General features: G+C 45.9%; 2 protein-coding genes across 2 annotated transcripts; one reads left to right on the top strand and one right to left on the bottom strand.

The window, feature by feature from the left end:
* Window positions 1-257: 257 nt before the first annotated feature.
* On the top strand, window positions 258-1,627 carry LOC121048631 (the record flags this gene model as incomplete). Its single annotated transcript, XM_042292957.1, has 4 exons — window positions 258-308; window positions 1,007-1,065; window positions 1,165-1,383; window positions 1,471-1,627. Coding segments are annotated over 4 exons (486 nt in total), but the record flags the coding sequence as incomplete, so codon positions are not given.
* Window positions 1,628-1,895: 268 nt separating this feature from the next.
* LOC121837358 lies at window positions 1,896-12,726 on the bottom strand. Its single transcript, XM_042292958.1, has 8 exons — window positions 12,678-12,726; window positions 12,246-12,481; window positions 12,004-12,165; window positions 10,696-10,882; window positions 5,656-5,898; window positions 4,194-4,365; window positions 3,575-3,723; window positions 1,896-2,115 (listed from the first exon to the last, which is right to left on the bottom strand). Exons 1-8 carry the CDS (start codon window positions 12,724-12,726, stop codon window positions 1,952-1,954), a joined length of 1,362 nt encoding a protein of 453 aa, XP_042148892.1. The 3' UTR covers window positions 1,896-1,951.
* Window positions 12,727-12,762: the final 36 nt, after the last annotated feature.

Raw genomic sequence — 12,762 nt, forward strand, 5'->3', positions numbered from 1 at the left:
GTGCGCCCCTGGTAGCGCCGCGGCGCAACCGGCGGAGCTGGGGCAGCTGGGGCTGACCCGCTGCAAGCACTCCCAAACTGATCCTCTCCTCTGGCATCAGCTTTCGTCGTCTTCGCCTCCTGGCATTAGAGCCGATGGAGGCTCCGGCTTCACTCACTTCGTCGGACTCTTCAAATTCTGGCAATGCCTACGTCTTCGAGAGCGACCTCAGCAGTGACGCGAGCGATTACGAAGAAATTCCTGAAGTTGGTCATTTTGTATTCGACCCGCTGGCGACCAGCTCCAGCGACGACGACGATGAGAGCGTTGCGGAGGACGACGGCGATGTCGTCAGAGACGACGCTGAGGAGGCCGATAACGCTCAATGGCACGGTCTGGAGTGGTGAGTGTTTTAATATACTATTTTGTAATCAGTGCGAGCAAATCGGTGTTGCAAGGCCGCCCATGTCATCTGAGTGACGCGTTCACGAACGTGTGGGCATAGCAGCTCGTGCGACTGTTGACCTGTTGAATGCGCTCACCGTTGCCATTGCCATCTTAACACCGTCGTCAAGCTCTTGAAGAGTATGGGAAAACAGTGGGGGATTCCGTGACTATGATATCGGCAGGTCACCACTTATTCGCTCACAAGCTTTTGTCGCGGTGCGTTTTTCGCACACGCTCAGCTCGCGCTCTCAGCACGATGCCGCCCGTTGCCTGTCGTGACACTTATTTATATTTTCTGTTTTTGAGACCCCATGCCGATAGCGGTAGCCAAGCCGCACCGCCGCTTGAAGCTGGTGGAACGGAAGGTCGCACTGCAGAGCCCAGGATTCTTCCTAAGTTCAAATCCTAACGATCTGCGCGTCAACAACCGCAGTCTGCTGTGTATCGAGGCCGGAAAACCCCAGGCTAGTCGCCATATAATCGCAGACAAAAGTTGCGGTCTGAATATTGCTCGCACATTTGCTGAAACAGCGTCACGAATCATCCTTTGTAAATGTACTTCAGCCAAACTTGCGACTAGTGGGGAGAGCTGATACAAACATTTTCTCGGCGTAATGTCAGCTGCCCTTTATCCTTCGGGTGAGTATGTTTCCTCCAGTAAGTTGCAGCTATATGTTTGTTGTCACTTGTGTCAGTAACAAAATACTGATGCGCTTGGCAAAATTCGGTGTATTCCAGGTGCGGGTGTGGACTCTGTGAAGTGATGGGCTCAGCCACCGAGAATTTGTGTTGCCACAGCATCCAGAAAGTGCGAGAAAAAATCCCAACATCTGAAATATGCATCACTGTGCACCCTACATTTCTTGGGGGTGTTCTAAATCAACATGCAATTGAAATAGCGTATTTCAACTTAATGGAACATGAGCGGGAAGCCATCAACGCCCCAGATCTCCACAGGTAAGAACCAAAAACTTGTTTTGTTTCATCGTGTTCCTCTCACAGAGGGGCAAAATAACATGTGCTTTATTTTCTTTCTTTGCATAGGCGGTACAGGTTGACGGCCTATAATCAGTTTGTGCGGTGGGTTTGGCACAAGCTCGGACGCCACCACCGCAAGCCACTGCCAAGCTGCGTAGTCGTCAAGATCCGGGCAGCCTACCCATCTGAAACATATACGGGCTTCAGATATGTGGAGTACTAAATACTTATATTATGTTTATGCAGATAGTTTGAAGTCCTTCACTGAGAGGGAACTGTGTAAATATCTCTGTCTAACTTTAGAAATATAATTTACCCTGAGCGAGTGATTATGTGAGGGTGACCAACAAACAGGCCAAATTAAGCATTGTTGCTCACATTGTGAGCGGGCATACAAAAAAAGTTCCCCAATGCTTTACAAAAAATTTGCAATAGAGAAAACAATTTAGGAGAATACTTCGATCAGAGGATTAACTCTGGTAAAACGTGTTGCTATGGGCTACAACGAATTTCTTTTGTATCTTACAAGCAGTTGGATAGTTAGCTCTCAAGGAAGGCTGAATCTCTGGCGATGCTTCCTAACAAGTTCTTGGGTAGGAACATGTGGTTGGCTCTGGCTGAGTGGGGGAGGCACAGGACGTGATGTTGAGCAGTGGGCAGTCGGCTGCCGCTCTAACTGCAGGACCGTCTCCAACAACCGGTCAATGTAGTCTGAAAGATCAAACATGACGTCACAATCTGGCTTTGTGCTGATAACAGAATTAGAACAACAAGCTCCAAATGCTTGGGGTGCGCATGAAATGATTGAGCATGCGAGATTTTGAACCATATTTTGGACAAATGTTGTCTGCTGTATATTGTAGTAGAGGGCACATTTGCATTCTCCTACCTGAGAATTAAAAGCGGGAAATATACAAGTCAGATATTGCAGCTGCACGAGGTTTTGTTATTGTGCCCCGTATCCCCGAGCAGAAACTGTGCCTCACTGAATGTATTCAGCACAATGTTTAGAGATACGAGTCAAAAAGACCTAACTAGCATGTGCTCCAGTTGTACAGAAGCGCATGGAAATTGACAAAAAGAAAATATAGTGTATTCCCGTGCCAATGTCACTAAGATTATTAGTTTCAAGAGTTTCAACAGAAACATGCAATATGCTATAGTTCTTATACAAGTTAAGAATGAGCACAATAAATACAACAATGTACCAGCTAAGACAATGAGTTGCTCTGCAGACCACCCAAGAAGGGCTGTAGCCATGACGAGATATGTGATGTAAGTGTGACAGAGCTCGTTTTCTTCTTCTCCAATAAAAATGAACTTTGAAGAACAGAAAAGCTTTCAGCCTATCCACTCCGATGAAGAAGCAAGAGTAGCGGAGCTGTACTCTGTGCCACCATTTATGAGTGACGGCGACAACCGGCAAGCCAGTTGCCGCCGTTGCTTATAGATGGCGGTAGCTGTACAGAGGGTTGTCAAGATTTATTTGTCCACGGACACGAAACTGGGGAAACTAGACCTGAACAGCTCCACTGCAAAAAAGATTCAGGGGAAACAGCTGTACGCCACCCAAAACATGGAACATGCGCTGTTAAACAAAAATATCACATTCTTTATTAAGTCAAACTCTTGGAAATTTGAGGCACCTGTATATTTGCTGGTGCATCTTTTGTGCTCGTGTTTACTGAGGTGAACAAAAGCAAGAGACATCGGTCAGTCCTTTTATATCCTGTATCGTGTATTTGTGCCATTTCTTTTTCCTGCTAATACAATGTATTGACTCGCTCAGCTGCAAAGGTTGTCACAGCCTAAATAGCGGACTACTTGAGCATTGCGCAGAAACAATGGCCGGCGACAATGAGGACGTGGGAGGAGCTTCTGGGGTATTCTTAACCCATACCAGACTATAGCAGTCTGCAAGAGCATGGTATGCTGTGGCAACCTCGATGGTATCAACCTGCACAAGTATTGAAGCTTTGGCTAGTTAGTGGCAACACATAAACAGTGTGAAGACAATGGACAGTGAGGCAGCATCGTTTCCAGCAAGTCTTCTACTCTGTCCGTTGTGTTTGCTCTGTTTATCTGCCATTGAAGGCTTTCACAAAACAAGGGGGATAGCATGTTTGTCATGTTTCTTCCATTTGTTCTAAAAGAAAATGAATATATTCACTGTATGTGGCATCCTCCATGAGTTCTTGGACCACTGGTTCTCCACCTTGCGCCTTCGGATATTTTCTTTTCCACTGTGGTTGTCCATCTTTTGTTTTTCGCTGCTTTCTGTTTGAATTTTCATTGTAATGCAGTGCTGCTATGAAGGTCCTTGAAAGAGGAAATTTAGAACTATTACTGAAATATTGTCACGAATGACAGAGAGAGGCAAGGAGTAACTAAGGAAAATAATGTTTAATGGGGCGAACTAGTGCCCAAAACAGAAGAGAATAACAGTACGTCGCGAGCGTTGAATCTTGGCGCAACAGCTAGGACAAGTGCTAGCAATAGACTGACTGTCTGCAGCCACGGGTGCACTCTTTTATAATCATCGCGTACCGCCCAGGAAGTACTATGACTAGAACAACACAATGTACAAGCGAAAAATAAGGGGAACATGCCAGTTTTTTCTAGAATCTTCCAGAAACTAGATGAGGAATAAAAGAAAGAATAAAAGGCACTTCCGTGACTGCGGTTTTAACGCAGCACTGCCGCGTGAAAGCGGGGCACGCACTCCACTGCGCTACCTCGGCCACTTGGAAATACGGCAATATTAGGAAGCTCAATAATCCAATCCATACCTTGCAGCCATGATGGTGTACGAGTAGGCCACAGACTTGGGGGCAAACTGAATCAATGTCGAATGAAACGTCTCGACGCTAAACGTTTGACCCTCTGACGACAGCTGCTTGACATCTTTTAAAAAAGACTTTGATGCCAGAATAGTGGCCAGCCGATCGTGGGCATCAGTTCCTTCAAACAGAAAATGAAAATTGAAAATTCAACTTTCCTAGGGTAATCTGCAATTGACAAAGCATGCATTGGCTATTCTACCCACACATTCAGACTAAAATGCCTCAAGCACCACCACTCCAGAAGTACCATCAGTGGCAAAATATAGTTATTTGTTCCTACTTTTAGAATCCAATAACTAAAGATAACCGGCCTTCTCTAACTTTTATAAGAATTAGTACCTACAGCTTTACATAACTTCACTCCTACATTCACATGAAGTCCAAGGAATAATAGCATACCCACATTTTCCACCCCAGCTGATTCATAAGCATAGCTTCCGCATTGCCAAATACGCACTACCTCTTTCCTGTTTTACTGACTAGTTTCATTTGCATATCAGAATTTCTATTGAACAGAGTTAAAAGTACCACTCCTATCGGACACACACAAGCTTTCTTTTAAACCGATTGAAGATGTAAAAAAGAATAAACATTGAGGACAGGGACTGAACAACCACTTCTTTCAGGTAGCAACAAACAAATATGAAATTCCAAGAGCGAGCAGCAGATTAAAGGTGCAAAAAACCGAGGGAAGGGAAAATCAAAAGATAGACGGAAGGAAAGAGACAATAAGATAAAAACATAGTCAAGTTGACAGTGTCATCTCTGGTTTCAGAAATTCGACTTCAGTCTTCGTCAGGAGCAATGAGGGGGTAGAAACATTGTTTTTTACGCTGTGGATGGCAATCGCCTCTATGATTTACCGGCCATATCTGCTATTATTGCCCTCCGAAATTCGTGTATCATAAAAACAAGGGCTGCACCCAGTGTAAGATTGAGCGTGTGTGACAATGGGGTGAAAAGAATCGGGTGATACCCTGATTTAGGATGGGTCCCCATCCTAAATGTTTATTCTTTCTTACATCTTTGACCTCAAAACCAACACGCTTCTAGACCGTGTATTTCTTAGAAACAGCTTCAATTTTATTCAACCCTTCTCCAAGAGTGAAATCGCTTTTGAGCAAAGAAATTCTGGACATCATGTGGGAAAACCGGAGACTACGGTAATGGATGAGGGAAAGTCGAAGAAAAAGAGTCAGGAATAACCTTCTCTAAGTCTGGACCTTTGGAACCTGTATGTATCAGACCAATGTCCTGGCACGAGTTCATAATTCACATTCGAAAGTTCATTAAAAGCACCGGATATGCATGAACCATGTCTTCAAACAGTAATATCAGTATACTAAGGCCAGTAGTGCTATGCAGGCAAGAAAATCTCTGCACTTCTGATTATGCCGAAATCACCTGCCTTGTGTAATCCATTTTCTACGCTCAAGGGGGCCATGCTCGCAGGCTGGGAAGACCTCACTGTGGCCAGTGTGTACGTCACCGATGTGATTCAGCATTGACAACCACTTTGCCTGCATCAATTCTCCATCTCCTCCACTAGTGGCTGCACAGTGGTACAGATGTCTGGTGATACTTTTTGTCCACAAGCCAATTCTCTCAAAACCTTTGCGGTGGCTCGCAGCCATCAGCTTTTTTTTGATCCCTGAAAATTGAAGAAATTCATAGTGTACCTAAAATTATGTATTCCGTCTTACTTTTCTAGGCAGTTATAAGCATACTACTTTTAAGTAACGCTGTCTAAAGGTACGTCGGACGTATTTGGAACCCAAAGTCTATAAAGATGCGTCGGACGTATCCGGATCCCAGAATCTAAAGATACGTCGCACATACCAGGATCCCAGAGTCTGAAGATACGTAGGATGCACCTGGGACCCGGAGTCTTCGGGCGTAGCTGCGATTCACATTCAAGGTGTTCGGGGCACCAAGTAGTATGCCATATGCATCGTCGACCCTGAGCTCAACGGACTCGACCGGCTCAGCTGTCGAGTATTGAGAGCAATGCTCAAAAGAGAGTACGATACTTACAAGGCATAAAACGTGTGCCGTTTCCGGCCGTTTCCTTCTCTGGCAGTCGAAGTTTCGTTTCACGAGTTTTGAGTATGGTGCCTGGAGCGCGTCTCCGACTGGGGTGTTTACTGCATCCAGAAAAAGTGGTCCCTCCATTTCCGCCTGGTTACATCATAAAAGTGTCACGCCGTTGCCAGCTACGATCCTGGCGGCGTCCCAACAGCTGTGGTGTGTGTGGCAGACACCTGTTCTGCTGCAAGTCGCTCTCCACTGTGGAAGTCCACGGAGGCTTCAGCAGCCAGAAGCTGGGACACCGCGACGACAGCGACACTCCCGTTCGCTTGTGCTACTCGCAGCTTTTCGTTAGCATTTCTACGACCAACTGCCAAGAGCGCGACATGCAACAGCGTGATAAAGCCCCTCTATCCTGGGGAAAGTGGCGCCATTCTTTGAACAAGCCACCACACACACTATTGGCCGGTTGTGACCTGACGCCCTGCTTTCAGTTTTGGACTTCCGGTCGCCATTACTTTCCCAACCTGTTGCTACGCCGCAGCTAACAGGCTGTTGCGCCTGTGGAAAAGTTGGCCGGAGAGCCTTTCAGTGTTCCCTGTGGAACAGAAAATGAACCTCGGAGGAAGATCTTGCTTCACCAAATCGATCGAAAAAATTGCAGCCAGACGGGAGCCGCAAAATGATGCGATATAGGTGCTCTTATAAAGCTCACCAGAGTGCAGAGACAGCGGTTTATAGCAAGTTATGCACTTCATTCCACCGTAAGTGCGAGCGATGTAATAGCGATCACAACACTGCCGAGTTGGCATGCATGGATGCCCGTGCTATGGAAGAAGCGTCGTTCAAAACGGCCCGCTCCTGCTTGTGCTTGTAGCATCGGCGTCGCTCGCACTTATGGGTGCGTGCAGAGGTTTGGGCGTGCTCCTGCTCGTGCTTGTAGCATTGGCATCGCTCTCACTTATGGGTGCATGCGGAGTATGCTCACTCGTTAAGTGTGTCTTACATGCTCACGTACCATGCTTTGTTTCGCACAAAGTTCATAAGCTTGCAGACGCGAGCATGTGGAAGTATCTATACCCCGATTCAACACAAGTGCGAGCGAATCAAGTGCGACAAGCACGAGTATGCTTTCTCCCCACAGATTAAAAATAAGTAGTGACTCGTCTGAAATCGTGGAGAATATAATTGCAATTTGGCGGTTTTATGTGATGAATAAAAGCAATTTGTGATTCCTGTGAAGCCGAAGGGGCAGACAGGTAGACACGAGACACTGACCAATAATGGAACTCGGTAGGGATGATCGGGACGATTATCCAAAGCATTCTTGAGATCCACGGTTGGACGAATGGATCTAGAGCGACATTAGGGCGGTCGGATGCGAATGCGGCTCTAAATGGGGTCATTGCCACACTTATAAAACGAGAAAAGTCCACACGACCGGCATCACGCCGCTTCAGCTGACCAAGACGTCGAGACGCTTGGGAACTTCCCGAGGGCACTTTGTCGCAAACCGGAAGTTAGAGGTGGGGTAAGAACGGTTTTTTGGAGGAGGAGGGAAGAGAATGCACCACTTTTCCCAGATACAGGGGCTTTACAGCATGACACTTTGGCTTTTGTGACATTATTTGTTAACACTTTGGGACCATGTTTGATGTATGGGCAGCATAGGACACTAAACACACCAGTTGAAGACGCTCTCCAGGCACCACAGTTTCGAAAGAAATGAGATTACGAAACTGATGAAACATGAACCGTCGCCTGCCGTTTCCGGCCGTTCCCTTCACTGGCGGTCGAAATTTCGTTTCGTTCAGACGTGCAAAGCTTGCAATGCGTGAAAAAGAATCGTCGGGTCACAGCTCCTGCCAACTGATTTTTGCGCTTGTATAATGCAACGTTCCTTTACATGCCTCTGATGGTGTAAAAAACCGACAAGGAGCGAGCACTGCCAAGCAGCTTTCGGTTTTTCCCCATAAATGACCCTAGAAATGCAAAACTAGTGCTGTACTAATTCTACAAACTAGAAACGAGTCACCTCAGCTTCAGTGCATTCTACCACCAGCAAGGAGGACTGCTTTGATGTCACGTGCAAGCCATGTGTACCAGACTAGACTACCCTATTATAGGTCTGCTACATATAGAATAATAATTTCCCATGGGTGTATTCACTCATCTCTGTGACAATTGCTGGGTCGCCCTTACCCGCTTGGCAACGTTACTAAACACTCAGATGGGAAACTGCCATAGAGACTGCCCTGAAAAAGTGGCCCCGATCTGTCCTTGAGAACCTAACTAATAGCGAAAAGAATGCCGCCATTTCTCCCGCAGCAGGCACTCGAGAAACTGCACATGACTTATATTTTGTCTTCAAGAACAGATACAGTGGAAGAGGTTACAGGGGTGCCACCCCCGTCTCCCCGGCGGACGCGCCGCGTTTTACAACCGAAGTTAAAATGCACCTAGGTCGGGACGTTTTACCTGAAAGCACCGCTGAGGCATGGTTGTATAAAAACAATATTAATTGTGCAACAAAACCTAGCAAACTAAAGATTTCAAAAACATCACGTGCCCTTCATTTTGTACTAAACTCCAATAAATTTCACATATAGAGTGTTTTCTGTTTGTTTTTACGCAAAAACATGCTTTGTAAAAGCTCAATGTGACCACAGTACAGACAAATGATAAAGAGTGGCGCTGTTGTCGCATTTAGCTCGGTCTCGGTGGACGCCAGCGGCCCAGGTTTCGACGGCGAGTTTCCCAACTGAGTGTTTTAGTAACGTTGCCGCTTGGTCACTGCAGCGCGAGTGAAGCCACCAAACAGCCATCTTGCTCAGGCAAATTTCGGTTTTGCTAGCATTGCAGAAGCACGCATTGCACTGCACGCTAGCATTGCATTGCTAGCATGCTGAAGACATGTTTTCTATTCGTTAATCGTCATTCACCGAAGAATTTTTTTAAGACTTGCGTAAGTGTTGAGACTTTCCGTTGAGAACACGTGGAAATTTTTACGAAGGCGCAGTGCCCCAGGAAAAAGGGACAACTTGTCGAAAACAAGTTTCGCACGTCTCGTGGCATCATCAAAGCTTCCTTGGCACACAGAAGTGCTGCGTTTCTGTGCATTCGCATGCTTGGACACCGATCAAGATTGGACGCCGTGTGGATGTGTTTTGCGAGTGCAATGTGCATGAAACCGTATGTGCCTCTGGAGCAGCGTTTTACTGTCCTCCAACGACTGTATTTGTAACTTGCGGCTCTTGCAGTCCAGAAACGAGCTTGATCCAGCGTCCTATGGCGACGGAAGATGGGGGAAGGTATGTCTTTTTGAAGTCGTCTGACAGTTTACAGAATACCGCGCACACAGTTCCTCATCACTGACCCTCGTTATCAGCAATTGCACATCACATCAAGTTCGAGCACAGCTCGCCTAATTGTGATTGCTCAGTCGATTGCACACAACCATATGGGCCGCACCTCAAATATTTTCCATCTCGCCGTCTTGCACTTTCGCCTTCAAAAACCTCCACAGCGTTGCTCTATTTGCGCTGCCATGTGATCCATTAGAGTAGATTTGGAACATAGCCATGCTTAATAGTGCATAAGAGCAACCGTACAGATTGTTTTCCCTCCTTTATTCATAACAAATTGCCGGAACAGCTGGACGATCCACAACTCCACGGTCGACATATGATGCAAAATCATCTACGCTTGACGCACCTTCAAAACTTTGCTGCGGCACCGATTCTTGATCAGTATCCAAGCGTGTGAATGCAGAAACGCAGCAATTCGGCATGCCAAGGAATTTTTGATTATGCCGCAAGACCGGCGAAACTATCTTTCTAAGAGTTCTGCCTTTTTCATGCGGCACTGCACTTTCGTAAAATTTTCCACACATTCTCAACAACCGGTGGCCATTCACCGACTAGGTCCGACGTATCTCTAGACTTTGGGATCTGGATACATCCGACGTATCTTTAGACCCAGGGTTCCGGGTACGTCCAACGTACCTTTAGACTCTGGGATTGGGATACGTCCCACATATCTTTAGACACAGCGTTTAAATAATGGTTTCATATATCAAAAGACTCAACATGTTTACACTCCATGTAATGCGGCCAAGGACAATAATCACGGAATTTGGAAGTACCCTTGATGCAACAGCTACTCTTAATGTCATAAGTGTGTTAACATTCATTTTGTCTTATTGGGTCAAGCCCAGAGCACTGCAGGGCTCTTACAAGAATAGAGCCAGTGCACCTAACACGGACTAAAGTGTGCCCTTCTAGCCTGTATTTCTGTATATTACCCTTGGATAGCACATACAGAGGTGTACGAAACTTTCTTTTCTGCAACTGCACCATAGCAGTAATTTTTGGTTAACACCTTTATAAGAAGGAGGAAATGTGAGGAAATAATAATTAACCTTTTGCAACGTGCCAGCAGTCAAATAGATGCTTAATATCCGGATGTTGTTCCCTCAGGTACTTCCTTATCTGCGAATGCCTGTCAGTGACCAACGTGGAGATGGATACTCCCCATCCTTCAAGGTGCCGTATGGACCGTACAAGGCCTTCGAGCTCCATGCGGGCACTGCCCCCAACTTCGTTTGACTGTAAAAGAAAATAAAATGTCAGTTAACAGAACACACGAGCAGTCAGGGCTGATATGAACATAAGAAACCAAGCCTTAGAGTGACATCTGCCATTTTCAGAGACAGCACCTTCAGAAGCATACCCCCTCAAAAAATCATGTCTCGAAGCGAAGTGTTGGCTTCAACTACGATTCAAACGAGACATTCATAGCTGATAGAGGTCTTGTTTACACGTGTGAGCTTTCTCAACCTTCGACCTGAATTTAAGGTTCTGCTGCATGCATTAGCAGAACCAGAATTTTCTTTCTTGAGAGGGGGGGGAGGGTGGTTACGAAAACTGAAACCTGTACTGTGTGGAAAGGTTGGCCAATAGCTGCACTTCGAAATCTGTGGCCTTCTTTCTTTCTCTATCTATCTATCTATCTATCTCTCTCTCACTCACTCACTCACTTACTCACTTCCCCCCCCCCCCCACACACACACACAAACTATATTAAAAAAAAAGAAACTCCAATCATCCCTAAGGCAACAGTGAAGTGGAAGCTACAGGCTCGGCGGACCACTCAACCGTCAGCCTTGTGTCATGTGATCACACTCTCTGTTCATACGTGCGTGCAGAGAGGAATGTCAAGCAATAAAAGGCAGGCGAGTGATTGGTCCGCCGCACAAGTAGCCTCCACCTCACTGTCAGCTTAAAGGTGAACAGAGTATACAAGTTTGCAAATCCGTGCCAAGTCCCGCTTACTAATGCAAAACTGTCGTCACTGACTCTGAAGTAGCAACTGTGTGCCTTTGACAGGGATAACATTGTTTCACTACGAGTCAGTCGTATATAGCTGAAATAAAGAGCTTGCTGGTAACAGAAGTAAGATTCAAGGAAAGACAGCATGACCGTCCTTGTCTCTTTTGTCTTCCCTTACATCTAACCAGTTGTGTGGATTACTCAAACATTCCCGAAGTATGTCGAGTTATCATGGCTTTGTGCTCAACTTCGCCGACCATGCTAAAACTAAAAGCAGACTACACAAAAATTTTCTATTCGCCTACAGACGAAAATGGTGCATGAAAGTACCTGAAATTCTGGACTTAGGCTCAAGTCGGGAACAACAAATAAATGGAAAAGGATATGTTTCAACTTACTTGGACCAACTCCACGTGTAATATTTTGTTTGTTCTCATGTCCAGCAACGTGTAAGTTCCATATTTTGCCGAAAATCCTGGTGAATCGGCGCGCCCATCACCGGCAAGTGCAACCGGAAGCTCAATCTTCTCCAGAAGGTCTTTTTGTGCTTCATTCCAAACCTGAAAGTGAATTATGCATAATTTCAATTCTTCCCTTTTCTATTTTTATTTGGCAGACAGAGTTAGATCCTGGTGTTTACTTGTTGCACAGCAGGCAACAGAAGATCCGTCTGATATCTGAAGAATGTTCTCGTGCAGTATGTTGCCACTCCGATGGAGGTCAGAAACCTCAATGTCTTGCTTGGGCTCAGGCCAGAGAACAGTATCCCTCCAGCCACCATCAGGTTTCCAACTGATGTTTTCTTTGCCGTTGGCTGGCTCTCCCACGATCTAACATGGTCATCGGAACACGTTGTCGAGATTTTAACTGACGTCCCTGAAACGCAAACCTCAGGGAGAACGCTTTTGTGGCATTTTGGGCATGATGTAAAGAGTGCCAGCAACTTTCTCTCATTTACAATGAACTTCCGTTCAGTGGTTAGAACGGAGTCGCTCTCGGATCCAATGGTTGTCCTGAAAGTAAGGTATAAATGCGTCACAAAGAGTCTAGTTTACATTAAAAGTAATCTTACTCTGCACTTGTTTCGCACGCTGAGGGGACATACAACGAGTCATCTTCATTGTTGGCGACACTTTCTTGCATTTCGTCATCGAAGT

Source organism: Ixodes scapularis, unplaced genomic scaffold (assembly GCF_016920785.2).
Source record: "Ixodes scapularis isolate PalLabHiFi unplaced genomic scaffold, ASM1692078v2 PGA_scaffold3__209_contigs__length_174095766, whole genome shotgun sequence".
Taxonomy (NCBI): Eukaryota; Metazoa; Arthropoda; class Arachnida; order Ixodida; family Ixodidae; genus Ixodes; species Ixodes scapularis.